We start from the raw sequence: 20,085 nt of genomic DNA on the forward strand, positions 1-20,085 counted from the left end.
ATCCAGTTGCTAGGCTCCAGTTGAATGGATGTATCTCAGAGCCCTTCCCGGTGGCCTGGGGAACTCGGCAGGGGTGTCCTTTGTCACCGCTCCTTTTCGCTATTGCGATAGAGCCGTTGGCGGCCTATTTGTGGCAGCACCATAATCCTAGGGGACTGTAGTTTAGGCAGCGCCCGATATTGGTCTCTATGTACGCTGATGATATTGCGCTGTATATGCGTGAGCCGACTGAGAACTTGGATGTTTTGCTTACTGAGGTTGTCCGCTTTGGCACCTTCTCTGGCATAGTGATGAATTGATCCAAGTCGGTGGTGCTTCCTCTTACTCATCGCACCGCACGTTTTCCGTCGCACTATCCTGTCGAGTGGGCGGAAGGCCCGGTCCGTCATCTGAGCGTATGGCTCAGCTGTGATGTTGAGACCCTCTGGCTTGCCAGTTATGGTAGGTTGGTGGTCTGGTTGGAGGACAGACTGGAGATGTGGCGCTCCTTGCTGCTTTCGCTGATTGGGTGCATTGGCATTGCCAAGATGGTGGTTTTACCTAAATTTCTGTATCTTTTCATTAATCTTCCGCTGGTGCTGCCCCTGAGTTTTCTGCGGAGACTCCGTTCGGCATTAGTGCGGTTGGTGTGGGTGGGCAGGCAGCCAAGGATCGCGTGGGAGAAGCTGACGCTGCCATTTGAGTTGGGTGGGCTTGCCGCCCCAGATCTGGAGTTGTATTATTACTGTGCTCAGGCCCACTTTGCATATTTTTGGATCCGCCCGGTGAGATATTTACCTCATCTTGCGGCAGAGAGTGATGCGGTATGGCCGGGCCGGCTGCCGAGAGTGCTTGGATGCATGACTCGGACTCGTCCCAGGGGTGTGCATACGGTTGCGTGTACGTCTGGGGCTTGGGCTGCATTGTTGCGTCGGTCGGGTGAATGTGTGCCTTTTGCCCCTACGATGCTGGTGCTGGAGGTTGCGGATGAGAGAATGCCAAGTGATGTGCGACTGCTGGACTTTCTTTCTGCTTCTGGGCTGTCTTTACTGGGGGACTGGTTTCTGAATGAGCGTCTGCGGGCGCCTGAGGAGGCGCTAGGCGATGGGGTTGATACTGCGCTGCATAAGCTGTATTTGTTGCGGGTATGCGCGATGCTCAGGGCGCACTTTGCTGGTCTTCCGACAATGCCGCAGGCCTGTCATTTGCTTGAGCTGCTTTGGCGTGTTCAGTCCCCGCGTCAGCTTAATACCAAACTTTATAGGTGTACGCAGGAGCAGCGACGGGTGGTGGTGGAGGCTGCGAGAGTCAAATGGGAGAGAGATGCTGGGGAGGAGATCACTGATGCTATGTGGAGAAGCTGCTGTGCGCACATGAGAGCACTCTCGCCCAGTTATAGATTACGGCTCATACATTTCAAGTTCCTGCATCGCTTGTATCATACCCCTCTTAGTTTACGGGCTATGGGGTTGCGGGATGATGCGCGATGTGAGCGATGCTCTGCCACGGACGCTGATTTTCTGCACTTGGCGTGGACTTGTGAAGCGGTACGCATCTTTTGGGGTGAAGTGATGTGTGCGATAACTGGTATGACTGGCCTGGATTTGCCTTTCTCTCCCGTGGTGGTGTTGATGGGTCTGCTGGATGGGGTGCCATCGGAGTGGCGACGTTTCGTTGGTATGTTGCTCTTGTTGGCGAAGCGAAGAGTGACGGTCTGCTGGGGAGGGGAAGGGCTCCGCGGAGGGATGATTGGCTGATGGGATGCTGCATTCTGCCAGGAGCAGCTGTCCATCTTTTGGGAGTTGGCCCCCGCACGTTCTTGCCCGAGAGATATTTGGGCACCTTTCTGCTCCTTTATGGAATCCACTGGTTAAAATCGAGAGCATCCTTTTGATGGGTGTGAGCATATATGCAGACTGTTTGGACTGAATATTGCTCCTGTATGTGTGGAGAATGGTGTTTGTTGGGCGTTGCTGCTGAGTGGTTTTGTTCAGCCGCCTCCGTCCTTTTAATGTTAAGATTGTTATTGGTTCTTTGCCCCACGAGCTTCTGTATTTAGGTTCCCCCTGAGGGTGTGCTTTCTGCATCTCCTATCGGCCTGTATATGGGATGGTTGTTGAATCTAGGGCTTTGACCCTGCTGCAGACTTTGCTTTCTTGGACTTCGCCTTGTTATTCCGGATTGCCTTGTGCACACGCTAATGGACTCCTAACGATCTTTATGGAGCTTTCGGGGCTGTTGTTGTTGGTACTATGTAAGTCCCACTGGCAGCCATCTGCTTCGAGATGCTCAAAACACATGCATTAAGGGGAAGACAGTCTTATCTCCTCGCACCTGTATCCTATCCAATCGTGACACCTTTAGGGGAACAAAAGGGGGTGCCATCGCACTGGGCTGGCCTTGTACTGTCTCTGGCACCCCTTAATTTCGACTTATGCCTAGTGAGGTTTTGTTGAAGAACATCAAAAGGTATGATGTAAGCAGGGCCTATCACTGCATTTCTAAAGAGGAAGCTGTCTCCATCCCTCCCACAAAATGGCTACATGAATGCAAGCAATACACTATGCGAGTCTGACAGGCTAGCTCCATCGCCATTTTCTGCTGTTTGTCTTTCGTGGTAATCTAATTCCACCGGGCCCACAGTCAAACAGGACGCGCTCCTGACTTATAGTGCCATGCCCCAGTATTACTTACATCCTTTGTGTACAAGCGAACAACCTGGTCGCCTGAGGCTGCGCAGAACTTCACCATGATGGTGCCAGTACGCGGCCGCAAAAGGTCCAAAATACACCACAGATTCCTGTGAAGTTAAGTCAGGGAAGGGGTGCGTGCTCACAAACCACGCAGGAGACGTTCCAGACCCTAGAGCTCAACCAGAGCTCTGCTGACAAAGTGGTCCGCAGACACCCTGGACCTGGCTGTCCTGATGAGCACTGGTACTCTCCCGGCAAGGAGACGGTTCGCTGCTTGACGGGAGAATACTCAGTATGCCACCACAGTGTACCAGGGAGTATTGTCTCTTAAAGTACTGCTCCCGTCCATAATCACTTGTCCCACTTGCTGTACGCGAGGTCTTGATGAATCCAATACACACTGCTGAGATGTTATGCCAGTCTGAAACAGAATTGTTAGTAGACAGATGACTGTGAGTGTAATGATTCAACAATTCACAGAGTTTTGTTTGACTGCATCTTGTTATAACTTCACATATATTTTGGATATGCAGACGTGCAGAGTGTAGAATGCTGCTTATCACCGTTTATAATGATGCCCGACCTGTCCCTTACCAATGGTGATAAATCGCATTTTATACTCTGCACATTTGCATATATGGCATATGCCATGGTATTGTTTCATGTGTACTGGTTTTAACAAAGGTATTTAATCAAAAGCAAAAAACAAGGGTCACGTTTTTTGTAGCAGTGTAGAATCACACCGGAGAGACCTTGTGGCTGTTAGGAGAGTATAGTTTCTCCAGTACTGTAATGATTGCGTGCAACCTATAATGCAGTAAAATAGCTTTTCAATGTCAGTTGTGCTGACTGTGGTAATAAACTCTTCCGTGACTATGCCATGGCATTGAAAATAAATGTCACCCAATGGCACACGTTGTATAAAATACCTGTTTGGTCCTGTTGCAGTTTATAACCAGAATTCAACAGACTTGGCAAGGGAAATACACGGTTTGCTGCCTCACACACTGTATATTAGAATTATTCTACACAAGGTGAGAATTGTCCTGATTGTCACAAGACATCTTCAATGTGATTTTATTGTACTAGGCATATTTAGCCTCCTGTTTCCTTGTTTTTTCTTTTGTTTTAAAAAACAACAAAAAATTGAACTTGACCCGGCATAAATCACATATGTACTTTTTCTCAATTATGGACGAAGAACCGACGGACTTCATAACGGACTTACCAGGGTCCACACCATTTCTTGGTTTCTTATGTTTGTACACAGATGATTACTTTGAGGACTACCACCACGAATACTACTTAACTATATCGACGGAATTTTCTTAAATACGGACTTTCCTACCTGACACCTTCCCATATAGGCACTTCTCATATTTACGCCAGGAAGGTACCGCCTATATATACAGCTTTGATAGCCTTGATAAAGTCACATTCGTGACGAAACACATGTTGGCTGTGCCGGTTTTGACTGTACTATTGGAATTCGCAATTTACAATCCGAATAAAAGACCTACTGGAACAAAGAAGGACTTTGATTGATTTTCTTACTGGAATGCTACTCTTGAACATTTACCCACATTCATCCGAGCTATACACCATCTGAGTGCTGTGGTCATCTCTTGTTCATTTCAACGTATGTAGATCTGCAGGATGTAATCCGCTATTTATTCTCATTGTTGAGGGAGGGAGGGCCATCATCGCCCTCTTACAGCTTTTACTCTCATGAGGCATGGCCCCTCCGCACACTCAACATTAATAATAAATGCATCAGTTTAGATTGGAAGGTAAACCTCTGTTTCCTAAACAAAATAACACATGCACTGTGCTCTGCACATTTCTCTCGCCCTTTGTTACAGACGGATCATGGAGACCGAAGGCAGTTGGGGGGTATCTCATACCCGCGTGCCTACCGAGTCCAGGCCCGGACACGTGGCTCTTATTGCTGGATTTTATGAGGATGTCAGTGCAGTTGCACGTGGTACGTAGTTAATTGATCATTTTTGTGACTTTTCTTGCATACCTTTTCTCTGTTGTACGGAATACCAAGAAGTCACTGCTACCAGTGTGATGTGTATTATAGCAAATTGAATGTCACCTTCAAAAGAGTATTCCTGTCAGGACCAGACTGGCCTTCCACTCCACAGGACGCTTCCCCGGTGGGCTGGAGACCTGCGAGGTCAGGTTTGAAAGCCCAGGGCCGCTCCTGGTGCTGTCACCTGCTTCAGTTTCCCGTGGTTAGATGCAACAGACATGGGGAGCATTCAAGGGAAGGCAAAGGTAGAGAGAAAGAGATCAGAGAGGGAGGCAAAAGAGAGGGGCGAGGGAGAAGGAGAGAGAAAATGGATTGATGGGAAGAGAGAAGTTGCGGGGGGAGACAAAGCGAGCGGGGTAGGTTTAAGCATTTTGGCCAGGGCAGCTTTTGGTTCCCGGTCCGGCCCGATCCCTATTTTGCTTTGCCTCAAATCTTTGTTTCCTGTTACTTTAAAACAGGAGTTTTAAACAGATTATGAATTTGCAAAGGCCCTTTGGTGTGGTGGGCATGATTGTGTAAAAGTCAGATGCACATTCTTATCATTTTGATTTTTGTCAACAGGGTGGAAGGAGAATCCAGTGGAATTTGATTCGCTGTTTAACGAGAGCAGGTACACCTGGAGCTGGGGGAGCCCGGATATCTTACCCATGTTTGCCAAAGGTAGGTGTTCCTATTGGACTCTACTCTAGCCGAGACTTATTTAACACCTGTTCTTCCAAACAGAGCAGAGGACACATTTGAAAAAGTGAAAACAACATTTAAGGAGGCGTGACATCTGAAATACCTCAAAATACAAACCCATTCCTGACCAATCAAAGGCAGTTCCCCATGAGCACTTCATCTAGTCCTCCTTTGGGATACAGCACTGCTGATCCTTCCCAGCACAATTACAGCTCTCACAACCGGGAGCATTGAGAGAATCCTCCGTGGAGATTTGTTGAATGCAAATCATATTGTTCAACTTGAGTTAGCACTCAGAAAGATGAGTGCTAATTGACCCCGAACATCTAGCCCATCTAACCTTGGTAGGTAGTCAAAGCTCAAAGAAGCTTATAAAAAGCTTCTTATGTAGGGATGTAATTTACATACTCTCCAAGCCCAGCTGTATAGTTGAGCATTGGTTTGATAAAAGTGCTCAGCCCTAGAAACTAAACCAGTTTGAGTACCTCATTGGGATTTATGATGATGATCATCTCATTATGAGTCCTTGTTTACAATCTTATTTAGGGGAAACAGCTCCTCAAGCACAAAAAATATAAGCAAATAACTGTAATACAGATGCATCTGAAATGTCCTGAAATAGAATATTTAAACCGCATGATGAGTAAATGTACAGTCGCTTTCCCATTCAACTGTCTTCATCTACCCCTGGAAAAAATGAAAGCTACAGTTCAGTATGCTGCGTTACTTACATGGGCTATTGAGGCTGCTCATACCTGAGAGTAAACCAAGATGAGTAGATCTGTGGACCATTTTATCTGTCTCCCTGTTAGAAATGGGGTCTCTAGTTGGCAGTCACTGTCCAAGTAGGGATCCTTAATCCTCCCAAGATAACCCCTACTCACTCCATTGGAAACTTGGCACAAGTAGTCAGGCTTCTATCAGAAGCAATGTGTTATGTGTACCCATACTCAGTAACACAGTGAAAACACTACAAATGGACACCACACCAGTATAGAAAAATAGCCAATATTATCTAAGTGAAACAAGACCAAAACGACAAAAATCCAACATAAACAAGTAGAAATATCACTTTTTAAAGTTGAAAGAGTCTTAATCCATAAAAGTCAATGGATGCATTGTTTTAGCACAAAGAATCTGGTATGCGTCAAAAATAAAGCAGCAGGAGAGGTGGTGTGTCAGAAAAACAAGCGATATGTCGATTCCGTACTCACAAGTGAGGCTGTGGGTCGATTCTTTTCCCACTGCCGATTCTTTTCCCCCGCATGAATGATGCGTCGATTTCTGGACACGTGTTGAAGATGTGACGCCCATGGAGGATGCGTAGAAAATCCAGACACATGGCAATCATAGATCCACGCTGAAGCAGGCGATGCATCGATTTCACAGCCGCGAGACAAGCGCTGCATTGATTTTTCAGCCACGGTGCAGGCGCTGCGTTGATTTTTCTGCCACAAAGGCTCCAGTGCGTGAATTTTCTCTCAGGTTACCAGCTTCCACTTCCAAGGGCCCAGGGACTGGATTTGGCACCACTTGGCAAGGCAGTACTCTCAGCAGAATATCCAAGGCGCTGGCAGATGAAGCCTTTGATGTCCCTGAGACTTCACAACAGGAGGCAAGCTCAGTTCAAGCCATTGGAGAAATTTCACAAGTTGGATACACAGCAAAGTCCAGGGTTTGTCCTCTTCAAAGCAGAAGCAGCAACTGCAGGCCAACCCAGCAAAGCGCACACAACAAAGGGGCAGTATGCCTCCTCCCAGCTTTTCAGCTCTTCTCCTTGGCAGAGTCTCCTTTTGATCCAGAAGTGTTCTGAAAGTCTGGGGTTTTGGGTCCAATACTTATACACATTTCTGCCTTTGAAATAGCCAAACTTCAAAGTAAAGTCTTTGTAGTGCACAAGACCCTGCCTTTCCTGCCCTGGTCCCAGACACACTCTAGAGAGTTGGAAACTGGAAGTGCAGATGTCAGCTCCTCCCATCACTCTAGCCCAGGAAAACCCATCACGATATGCAGGACACACCTCAGCTCCTTTTGTGTGACTGTCTCGAGTGAATTCACAAACAGCTCAACTGTCAGTCTGACCCAGACGTGTATTCAGCTGCCAGCCATAGGCACAGAATGGTTAAGCAAGAAAACGCCCCCTTTCTAAAAGTGTCATTTTCAAACTAACAATCTAAAAACTAACTTTAGCAAAAGATGTATTTTTAAATTATGAATTCAGAGACCCCAAACTCTAGAGCTCTATCTGCTCCAATGGGAAACTGCACTTAAAATATATTTCAAGGCAATCCCCATGTTATCCTATGGGAGAGATAGACCTTGCAATAGTGAAGAACAATTTTAGCAGTATTTCACTGTCAGGACATGTATCCGGACATGTAAAATACAACAGGACATATCTTACCTTTTAAATACACTTCACCCTGCCCATGGGGCTGCCTTGGGCCTGCCTTAGGAGTGATCTCCATGTAGTAAAAGGGAAGGGTTGGGCCTGGCAAGTGAGCACAAAGGCCAGGTCGTGCTGGTGGTTCAAAACTGCACGCACAGACTTTGCTGTGGCAGGTCTGAAACATGTTTACAGGGCTTCTCATGTGGGTGGCACAATCAGTGCTGCTGGCCCGCTAGTGGCATTTGATTGCAGGACATGGGCACTTCTAGTGCACTTTACTAGGACTTACTAGTCAATCAAATATGCCGATCATGGAGAAACAATCATAATTGCAAATTACACAGGGAGAGCTTGTACTTTAGCACTGGTTAGCAGTGGTAAAGTGCACAGAGTACCAAAACTCAGGACTCTGAGCACTATACCACTACTGACCAGTGCTGAAGTGCATGTGCTTCTCCCCTAAACATGGTATCATTGGTGTATTTAATATGCCAGGAGGGGCTGCTGTAAAGAAATCTGCTGTGCTGATCAGGTCGCAGCCCATGCGCAGAGGAGAGACAGTGACCCTGTATGCCAGAGACAGTCATTGGGCCCAACAAGAAGTGTGACCTGGTCAGGATCATCCCCAGAGGGGAAAGGCCTCCACGGGGACCAATGCGGACTTGCACCATGGCAGAGCATCAACATCAGGATCTTTAGCATTGTTACCCCCCTACACACACTGGGACAGACCAAATAACTTACTCAGCTTGGAGGGGCCACGAAGAACATCCGGTCACTGTGGCTGCACAACTATGTGTGATGAACTCGATGACCAACAAGCACAGCCTGTCTGGGGTGCATGCAGTGCACTCACCTAAACAAGCTTCTCCAGTGCCCACAGACGGGGTGCACTCAAGAATTCCAGTCGCTTTGATCCTGCAGGTGTGGGTAAGACTGATTTTGGGCCAGGAAGACCTAGGAGGGACATGGTTGTTAGATGGCACTTTGGTGCTCAATCACTTTTGACTTTAAGACAAAGTCGGAGTGTAGCATTGAGACTCAGACTACTAGTGTGGCTTGTCTTGGATGTTGCCCATAGTGAATGGGGAATAACCGCTAGAGCGAGGAGGGAATGGGGCATGTGGTACAGCCTAGAAAACACAAGAGCTTTGCCTTCAGGAGAACTGTGGAAGTTGTCTGTGAATGTTGTATTTCCCTTTGTGTTAATAGGACACAAATAAAATACTTCTTTTTTTCATAAAAATGAGTATTTAGCTGGATAATAATTTATTTGTCCTGTTGTGTGCACTTTGAGTTGTGAGCCTTCGATCACCCCCAGTGTGTACCTCCTTATCATTCCCTCCCCCGTTTTTCAAGATTCATAGTAGGTCGGGCCTTGGGACATCAAGAGTAAAAGGCCTCAACCCCACCGGTTGGGCCCGTAAACCCTGCTTGCCCTTTGGGTCTCCGAATGGGTTCTGACATTGGCAGCTAGCTGGGGGGCACCTAATATTTGAGAGCCTGGATATAGGTGTGGCATTGGCCATTTCTAATTGGCGCCAGTGATACAATAAGTCAATTTATTTTTGTTTTGTTTTTTACACACAAAGGAGACACGGGTAGACAATAGAACAAACAAGGTAAGGACAGACCTCAGCACCATGTCTATAGATCAGATAAATTATTCATGTAGGGAAAAGTGTGGGTGATTCCCAGGAATAGGGTCAGAGAGGTACTTGCTAATTTCATTAGGGACCAGTTTGAGACACTGGGCGAAAGGGATGAAGCTGTAGTTCACTCTAGGGAGGGAACGCATAGTGTGCCCCTGTTGCATTTTCTAGAATTCACACCAAGACACTCACCATCTTTGGTTGCTAGAATACCGCAGGTATGCACACCACCTTGAATTTGAAGGGTACCACAGTCACAAGTTCCATAAGTAAAACCCTTGAGCATGGTGAGTCTAGCAGAGACCTTGATCTTGCAGTTGGCTCTTTTGAAGGCTAAGGAAGAAGAGAAGACAGAGAGTTAAAGAGCGATAAGCTACCGCTAGCTCACCGGGAGAAGAATCGGGAGAGAAAAGAGGAATTGGTCAGGGAGGAGAAATTCCGAGAGAGGGAGAAGAAAAAGAGAGAAAGGGTGAAAAATAGAGAGAGTGGGAGAAGAAACAGAAGGAAAAAGAAAGTGAGCCACTGTTGTGTCAAATAGATAAAACACTCAACCATGTTGAGGCATATGCATGCCTTCTTTCGTCAGCTGAGCGGTAGATTCAGCTCAGGCAGTATGATCTTTATTTGAATACACTGCTTTCGGTTGATGCCTGATAAACAAAAAGAGGATTTAAACCGCATTATAAAAATAAATTTGTTATGGGGAAGGGCAAGAGCCAACTTTAAACCACAATATAGACTGGCTAAAAGAACTATAATATAGAGTGAATTATGAAAATCTTCTGAGAGAGAGAAAATGTAGTAACTTATATTAATTGCATATTAATAACAAACAAAAACGAGTACAAAATGACTGTAGAACAAAGTAATGAATAGTTGCACCAGTTAAAAATATATTTACTGATATATAAAGAAAGACAAATAACTTTACCAAAAAAAAGAGCAGTTAGTGGTACATACTATTGGTCCATATAATCCAACCGGACAGGCCGTAAGCAAAAGAAAAGAAGTCACAAATTAGGAGACAATTATTGTTCCATTTTTCAAGTGTTTAAGGTTTTCTGGAATGGAGATACACAGGAAAATGTATCTGCAGTCCAATACGCCCTCTTCCTGGTGGCTTGTGGATACCGTCAGTCACTTGCCAGTGGATGCCATTCTCATTATGATTGATAGACATAAAGTGTTCAAGCAGGGGTGCATTGGTGAGCTTTCATGTTTTCCTGCTTTGTGATGGCTTTTCTCTGAAGTTTGCCCAGTAACATCAATTCACACACGCACTTAATGCAGTTGATCATTTTTGTAGTGTTGCAATTTGGAAATTGCTTGAAGTTGTGCTTAATATTGTTGTACTACAACACATTTCTGCTATATGTGTAGTTGCAGACTACCCAACTGCCACATTTATAGTTATTGGTAACAGAATCATCATTATGGCGTAAATGACAATGTGATGTCTGAATTTAAGATCAAACTCGAACAAGAACAGTGGTTGGTCTAATTCAAGGTCACAAGATGTCAAAATACTCCATTGTGTCTTAATTTCTTAAAACTGATCTTAGAAATGCGCCTTTTTATTGTGGAGCCAAGTTGTCAGTGTGGTTCTGTATCCTTTGTGAAGGAAAAGCCAGGTTGTAACTTATTTCCTGAACTTCATATGCTCTTGTACGTTCTTATCTTGGCTGATGAGGAGCTCCAGAGTTTTGCTGTCTCTACTGAGAGCGATGCTCCACCACTAAGATCTTTGCGTAGGAGGCAGTAGACCGTTGAGGGGCCAGTGTAGAATGGAGTGTTAGATTTGGGGTTATCTTTGCAGCTCAGCTTAGAAGAACAACCGATGTTTCCCTTGGATGGTCCTGTGGATGAAGCAGAGCTCACGTAAGACCGAGCATATGGCTGTGGGTATCCAGTGAAGTGCTTGAAGCAGTGGCGTGAAGCATTCCCATTGATGAAGATGTAGGATCTGTCTTGCTGCCACTTCAGTCTTCATGTCACGAGGGAGAAAATGGTTTGTAGTTTCCGCAAGATTCCGCAGTGTGGAACGATATGTCGGAGTATTCACACTGTGTGGGAGTTACATCTTGTGACTTGATTCACTTGAGTCAACAGGAATAAACCAGAGACCATAATCACTTTGAGATTTCTTTTATCTCCTTCGATGCTGATGGTGATGCCTTTAATTCATTTAACAAGATGCTTATTTGTGGATATTTACACCACTGTCCACAGGTCATGGTCTCCGTTTCATCCATTCATCAATGGCATAGAGACTCTGGTCAGGTTTAGTGCAGTTTAGTGCAGTCTGATTTATATTATCTCACCCACACCAGCCCCAAGACTAAGCTTTGTTTGTTTGAAACCCCACCCCTTCCTCCTGAAAGTCAAAGCCTAAAAAGGAGTTAGTGCATTTCCTGGGACAGAGATTATACTTGATGGAGGATTGCCTATGAGCTGTGCAGGTGCTGCAGAATGGCCCTCAAAATCACCATGTTAAGGCATAAAAGAATCATTATTTTTTTTATAAATAAAGCTTTCAACAGTGATTGGAAGTATATTGAATATCTAAAAATACAGTGTCCTCTTCCTAATGATAACCTTCCTACCCAAGTAGTCATGCATTAGGGTGCAATCAGACTCGTTTCTCCAGTTTCTGCAAGTGGGACAGTTGCCTTTGACTGTGAAGTTGTGAAGATTCAGTGCTTGTAATGGGTCAGATAAGTTAGGAAATGGAATGGAATGCAACCAGTGTAGTTAGATGAATTAGATAAATCCGAGTGAGTAATGAGTTGTGGAGACCGGTTCAAACCTTTCCATCCATCATATATACGCTGTGCAACAGTTTAGCTCCACTAGAGATTACCAAGTCTAGTTGTTTAGACTGTGTAGGGAGAACTCAGCACAAATAAATGCTTGTGCTTTTGAATCTGAATTTTGGGGCCCTGGAAACGTCCAGATCTCTTCATCTAACCTAATTTCGAAGTACTGTTTTTGTGAAGTGAAATAGCATCAACAGACATCAGAATAAAGTGTTCTTTTTTATCGAGGTGACTGCCTCTGTGATGACTGGTGAGCCAGCAGGCACAGGACACAGGACACAGGACGACCTCTTAGTCCTTCTGACTCAAAGGCATGCACTAATCAGTGTACCGATATACATTGCTCACACTAATGTTTAACACGGGTCGGAGATCATGGGCCACATGTACAAAGATCCGGTTTTGCGACTCGCAAACTGCGAGTCTTAGTGACTCACAATTTGCTTGTCGCAAAACTGGATGTACAACAGTGTGCTTTACACTGTTTGAGATTCCCAATGGGGTCGCAAATTAACTACCTCATGAATATTTATGAGGTAGGTCGCAATTTGCGACCCCATTGGGAATGACTGCTCTCACAGGGATGGTGTGACTGCTTTTAAATAAAGCTTTTTTTTTTTTTTAAATGCAGCATGTTTTCCTTAAAGGAAAATGAGATGTATTTCAAAAGCAAAAATGAAAAGTTTTCTTTTCATTTTTTCAGAGCAGGCAGTGGTCCGAATGGGTTAGCGCCAGTTTGAAACCGCATTCACGGTCACAAAATAATCATACATGCCATTTTGATTCGGTATTAGGAAGGGATGCCCTTGACACGCCCCTTCCTAATACCGAATCGCAAAACCCAAACTGCGATTCGGTAACAAGTTACCGAATCGCAGTTTGGGCTTTGTATGTCCCAAAAAGCATTTTTCAGGTCGCAAACAGGCCGATTCTACAAATCGGCCCCTTTGCGACTTGAAAAATGCTTCGTACATCTGGCCCCATATATCTCCAGTGCGCGGAGGACCAGCAGTAGGTTCACAACCCCTGGCCAAACCTTTTTCACATCAGTAGGTGAAATAGTCATAAATATTTTGTCTAAATTTGCACTCCTTGAGATAAAACATATTAAACCCAATTTGGTTTGAGTTGACCAGTGGCCTGCTTGAGTTTTTAAAATATACCGTAAGGTATCCTTGCATCCTCAATGCAAAATATGCTTATGTACTTTTGAAGGGGGAAGGGTTGCTGGAATTTTAACATGAACACTACTGGCAACATATGCCATGTGACTAAGGTGTACACTGTTAGACTGGTTATTTTTGGTATCAACAAAGTCATTTTCAAGCTTCTTTTCAGGATATATTGTGTAAGATTCCATGAGAAAGTTTCTTTAGAGACTTCCAATCAGAGAAAATATGGAAGGTGATTTTAGGGGGGATTGCACACCTTTTGTAAACATGACTCACAGGATCCACTGTGCAGGAGTGATGCCAAGCTCACCTAGACTGTGTTTGTAAACAAATGTTTCCTTAATAGTTCACTAGTTTAATGTGATTTGCAGCAACTCTACTCCTTGTAGTTCAAAGATTTATCTTCTTACCAACCTCCCATCTCCGACTCTTAACTCAGGCTAAGAGCTGCTTAATAGACCAAGGGCTTAATTTAGAACTCAGCAGACGGGTTACTCTGTCTAGTGGTGATGGATATCCCATCCGTCTAACTATAAATCTCATTATATTAAATCGGATTTAAATGTAGGCGGATGGAATATCCGTCACCGTTGTGAAGGAGTAGCCCGTCCGCCGAGTTCTAAATCAGGCCCTAAGTTAGGATCTACACACTGAGGTGGGTGAGAAAGAGCTAGATGTGGAGAGGGAACCATGTCTGCTGTACTAGTAAAGACCATTTTTCTTGTAAAAGCATTAAGAAAGGTTCCATTTTTAGGCACCTGCCGCGCATCTTCCTTCTTCTTGCTGAAAGGAGAGCCGCTGCGCACTACACGGATGCCATGAAGAATGCAGGAGTCATCCTTATGGGAAGGTTTCACAAATGTCTATCAAATTAAAAACTACCTTTCTTGTTTTGTAATCATGTGTTTAAAGCTTTGATGGGAAAAGCCAATGTTAATGATTTCACTTTTATCAGCCTGACCACCATTGTTCTATTTTCTAGGTGCAAGTGGGGACCATGTTTATACGCATTGTTATCCTGCCGATCAAGAAGACTTTGCAGCACAAGATGCGTCAAAACTAGATACTTGGGTTTTTGCCAAAGTGAAGGTCAGTAAACAATTATTTATTGCCCTTACGTTATTTATCAAGAGGATGTCCCCTCTTAAGAGACAGCTAGCCTACGTCTGCCCTACAAAGAGAAACCACATTCCCAATATGAACCTGTTACCCTTGTGCATGCATTCCGAGTTTGTTTCTAGTAGGCGGGCACAGCTTTGTAAACTATAATTGGTCTTGCAAATGGCCCAAAACCTGGCCATATATTACTTAATATCATTATCACTACTCCTCTCCTTGCAGAGTGGAAAAGGTCACAGCACTCGTACGTTTTTCAGCCCTCACAGAGCATTTTCTCAAGCTATATCAGAGGAGCTCAAATGCACATGTTTCCAGAGTATTGTTTAGCGGTACAGACGCACAAAGTGCATAAAAGAAAGACTACTTGTACATTATACGAGGTGAAGAAAGAGCGAATCAATTGTATTCCTATAGTAATTCATTTTGTGGAATAAATGTAAGACATCATGCAGTTGAAACATATGTGCTGAGTAAAGGATGTTTATGTTTAAACTCTGGATAGGCAGGCGATGAGCTGGCCGCTATCTCCTCCATGATACGAGTCCTAAATAGACCATAATTCAGGGACCAGGAGGGAGTAAGGCATAGAGGTGAACAGGAGACAGGGCAGAAAGGCCAAGTGAGTGGTTTTAATCAGTTCCAGATTTATTTGAACTATTTTCTGATATTTATATTATGAATCTGTTACCCATTTTAACACAGCTTTAAGTTTCAGTCGCTTACATAACAATATTTGTTTAATTTAGTTTGCGTATGGGCTGATATTCAGTCTCATCTTAATGTGATTCCCATGAGAACACCTTTGCAGCTGCTGTATCACATGGAATGGACCTTTCCATCTCCGCCTGTGAAAAAACACATAAGAAAGCCTTGCTAGATCTTCTTTGTGTAATCATTGCTGAAGCAACGGATAGCGTGAGGTACGCAGCAAGAGAAAACAAATATTGGCAAAGACAATAGGTCTTATAGGCCTGTCATTCACTGCCTAGAAAATGCTTAGAACATGTATAATATGATAGTTAATGGTTTATGTCAAGATCATTCATTCCACAAGAAAACCATGAATATGACTTTTATTTAAATATTCTTGACACAATCTTTCATGATTTTAAAAAATACCTTTACTTTTTTCATCCGATTTTTCTATATTTTCCTGGTAAACATCACTATTGCAGGTATTGCAGAGGCTGACCTCTTTTAAGGCTCCTATCCAAAATCTGGTTTACTTTGATGCCTGCTAGTTCATCAGTTGCTTGCACACTTCACAGTGCTGATTGGCATCCTAGTGGGATCGTGGCGAACTAGGTGTTTCTCCAGGGCATGTAAAGAAAAATAATAAGTGTTCTACCGTTAAAAACAATTAATAGATACAACATTAAGCAAACATGAAATCTATATCCATTCTAAAAAGAAATGAGAAAATGCTGCTGGTGCCTGATTAATGGAGCGCAGTCAGTGCTTAATTTGTGCTTGTTGTTTTGGCGCGGAGCACCAGCACTTATTTTTGAGGGCTGGCGTTTCTTTTCTGCCTGAAGCATTTACCTCAAGCAAAAGACACATATGGGAAAGACGGAAGAAGAGAAAAACAAAAAAGCGTCACAATGGAAGAAAGCAGAAAGCTGCAGGAGTGAGCTGAAGGGGCAGGGAGTGGCTGTAAATGGATTAAAGAGGCCCGAGATGGCTTCAGGATTCAGCTGCCTCAGTATTCCGTGTGCGCACATTTAATTGCAGCAGCCGCATGTTTAAGAGAAGGGCTTTGGGCACCAACACGTTTTTATTTACAAATTAAGCACTGAGCGCAGTACAGGTGATGGAAAGGATGATTGCAGTGCATGTTGCTGCTTAAAGGTGAAAGACATAAAAATAGCTCTAACTAGAGTATGACTGCACACCTCTAGAAGTCAAGGATCCCAGCAGATGGTTTGGTGATCTATAAAGGTAAATTCCTCTGCTTTAAAGCCATGCAAGTGTCAGATTAAAGACTCCTTTAAAAATAGGTGTGTGTGCTGTTTGGTAAGAATCTCTGTGATTAAGGTTGGTGTGAATGAAGAAGCAAAACATCTTCTTGACACAGACTCTGCCTCAATCCACTTCAGATGGACATATGACCCTGGTTTACCACATGCACCACTGTAAATGTGCAGAATCTAGGAATCATGATGGATTCAGAGATCTTGTTCACCCCCAGTTAATACAGGTGTCAGAAGCATCAGTCTGAAGCTTCCACTCCTCTGAAGTCTAGTCTCATTACTTCCTACTAACCACAGAGTAGAGTTAACGTAAGCCCTGTGTGAAACATTGAAAGACATTGCTTAGAGTACATGACCCTGTTGGCGTGCCGGTCCTTAATAAGTAAACTTACAAGAGGACACACATAGGTCGATGAACCTTTTGATTCGCATGGAGTATCCTAGCTATGGTATGACCAATGTTTCCCAATTATCAGTACACAAAATGTAATAACCATTAGATAAGTCATTAATTAATAATCAATAAACATCACACCATGACCTTTCAGTCATGAATAACCACAGCTCAGTATACGTTTTAGTAATTTTATTTCCCTATTAGTTACAATACTAAGTCATGAGCTTAATTCAACTCAATTTTAATTCAAGCTAAATCCATTATTCATTTATTAGAAGGCGCCAAAAACATAACCTAATCAAAACTTGTATCAGAGTACATTGTAAAGCATTAGCATAAGTCAATAAAGAATCATAGGTAATAGACCATTTCTCATCATGGAGTTCAGCAAATTAGTCCGTCAACCATTTGTCTCTATAATCTGTCAATCGTCATGGAAGGAAAACCCACACCTAACCCAGATTAGCATCAGCATGTGGGGCATCATGCGAAACAATTTAGAAACAAGAATTTAGAAAACTTCTAGCTAACAATACTATTTAGACAGCACAGTTGGTACCTAGAAAGAAAAGGCACAAAATTACAATTCAGTCACATTGTCATATCTACCTATCCTCGGTATGGTCAGCAACAGAGTCAGTCTTTGTCCTCAGGTCATCAGTCGATCAGCATTACATCAGGCTCTCAGTCAGAGAGTATGAGCCCAATGACAGAATCTCGAATCACCTCTTCAATCTCACATTTTCACTCCCCTAACACCTTCATCTTACATCTAACATCTGAACTCTCGTCCCTCTGTCACGTTGTTATATCAAAGTCACCCAAACTATCCCCCAATTTCTAATTGGTCAACTAATCGTACGTGTTTACCCTGACCAATAATGTCTATGTACCAAATCTATGAATTCTAATATTTCACGTTTCACGTCGTTAATTGGTCCACTTTACGATGTCCTCATCATCCGGCTAGTCAGGTATCGAAAATGTTGCATCTTCTTCCCCAGTCAGTGTCTTCATTGTTCGAGCCCTGGGAAAGTACATCCAGTGCTCTTTACACACCAGTTGATACAATTCTAGTTCCATCATCTCCTGTCCGTTGGTTCACATGTAAGCTTCAGCTAAGCAAATTTCATTAAACAATAAGCAGTTCACGGTTAGGTCATTTTGTCAGCACTTTTCATTGAACGTTAAGAAATACAGCTTCTGCATGGGGCCTGGCAGGACTAGGCCAAGACACTCGCTAGGTTAAGACCTACAATTATTGCAAAACATAGGTTATAACTCTCAATATGACATGTTACTACACTAATCTAATACATGTTCAATATTTCATGTGGATTATTTAAATTTTAGTACATTTCGTAAATACTAGTCGCCAATCTCCGAGGTCACAGTTTCAAACGTGCATATTAATTTTCTACGTTAATCATTTTTTACCAATTTCATGTATTCAAAATACATAAACATTCGTTAACAATTTCTAATTTAAGATTAACCCCAACCCCAAGCTGTGAAACATACTGAATCTGACCCCGAGGGCAGAGCTAAACTACATACGATTCAGAAAAATCCTGAAAACTGAACTGTCCTGGATGTTCTTTACCTCATCTCCCTTTAAATATGGAGTCTCCTTACACTCACTGACTTGCACTTATTAAAATCTAAATCCCCCTGCCCCCACATCAACCTTATAACCAAAACTATTGTCTTCAGTACTCTGAAGCATCTAAAAGGTGACACTCAGTACTTTATAAAAGCTCTAAAGAAATAAATTAATTGGTAAATGCTTGTAGAAATGTTCACTAGTCTGAGCTGGTCAACTCATCATTCCTTACTGCTAGCAGTAGTGGAATGCAAAAAATTTTAACGTTGGCAAACATGTTAGAGGTTCTAGCACCCCTCTATCACGTTTCCTAGCATAGCATCATTGAGGATGTCACAAAAGGGCTAAGTTCTTACATCTGACATTACTAATACAGGACACACCAGTTAGTTACACCTTCTCCACCTCAGATCACCCCTTGCGACCTACTGTCGCCAAGCTTAAGCCTGAGGCCGAAGAAAGTGTGTCTCAGTAACCCCACAATTCTGGCACAGTGGGAGTTTGAGCTAGACTTTGCTTTCTCTCTCTGCTTCAGCAAGCAACGATGGTCCTCCTCCTTATCCAAGGCCTCTGTATAAGATCCCCGCAGGTATCATGCTGGAAGTGTTCTGCTCGTCTTCTTCAATTCCTGAAGGATACCCCACGTTACCATTCCACAGGCCCTGATTTAAAATAAATACCTTCACATGCCACGTTCATTCCATACTCAGTGGTGGTTAATGGTAAGTAAGTAATCATTCCTTACAGCACACTAAAATCTAGGTGACCAAATGTGCCTGCAGATATGTAAACAAGCATTGGCAAATGAATTTGGTTTCGCCTATGTGATTAACAATAAGCTGTTTTTTGTTGTGAGTTGTAGCTTGGTGAATAGTTGTGAAACATAAGTTATTAAAAGTCTGTTCAAGTGTTATGACTTGTTTTTTTTTTAAAGAAAGGCATTACATTGTGCTGTTATTAGTGTTATTTTAAAGTGGGGAGTTTAGATAAATGGGTTAGAACTATGATATAAACATGTACCTGGTAAGTAGGTTTGAAATTGGTGCAGCTATGGGAAGAACAGAGAAAGGGTGGATGAAACACCAAACAAGCATAGAAAAAAATGTCTGAAAGCACGCTTTGGATGCGTGCAGCCTTCAGACATGTAATGTAGTGGCTGCCTGCAAAGGGATGTCTGCTTCTTCTGGAAAGACATCCCACTGGAGCACATCTGGGACAGAAGATTCTCATTCATAAAGAGCATGCGCTGTGAAACCTTGAATATTGAAATTGCAATTTAGTAAGGCTAGGTTAGTGCCTGTGACAGTTTAAAACCAGGTGCACAGATCATCACGATATAGGTGTTTCAGTGGTGAGGACCTGCAGATGGCCCAGAGCACTACATTGTCTCCAATTGAGTGCCCAACATTCCAGTGTTCTAATGTGACTTAAATATTGTATCGCAGGACTTTGGTTGTCTTTTTAAAGAATTATCAGATGCACACAGTACTGCCAATAGTTTAACCTGTAAGAGTCTCCTTAAAGAATATTTGCCTCTGAAAATGAAGTCGGTGCAGAATAGTGTATGCAAACTTCC

At 43.4% G+C, this 20,085-nt stretch overlaps 1 protein-coding gene across 2 annotated transcripts in view; it reads left to right on the plus strand.

Annotated features, from left to right (window-relative positions):
- PIGN (phosphatidylinositol glycan anchor biosynthesis class N) overlaps nucleotides 1-20,085 on the plus strand; it is a 988,499-nt gene that overhangs the window by 133,982 nt on the left and 834,432 nt on the right. For both annotated transcript variants that reach the window (XM_069219499.1, XM_069219500.1), the window contains 3 exons: nucleotides 4,535-4,656; nucleotides 5,272-5,370; nucleotides 14,403-14,509. In XM_069219499.1, coding sequence (XP_069075600.1) covers nucleotides 4,535-4,656; nucleotides 5,272-5,370; nucleotides 14,403-14,509 — 328 coding nt within the window. The remainder of the gene's footprint in view (nucleotides 1-4,534; nucleotides 4,657-5,271; nucleotides 5,371-14,402; nucleotides 14,510-20,085) is intronic.

The sequence above is a fragment of the Pleurodeles waltl genome, chromosome 2_2, assembly GCF_031143425.1.
Source record: "Pleurodeles waltl isolate 20211129_DDA chromosome 2_2, aPleWal1.hap1.20221129, whole genome shotgun sequence".
Classification (NCBI taxonomy): domain Eukaryota; kingdom Metazoa; phylum Chordata; class Amphibia; order Caudata; family Salamandridae; genus Pleurodeles; species Pleurodeles waltl.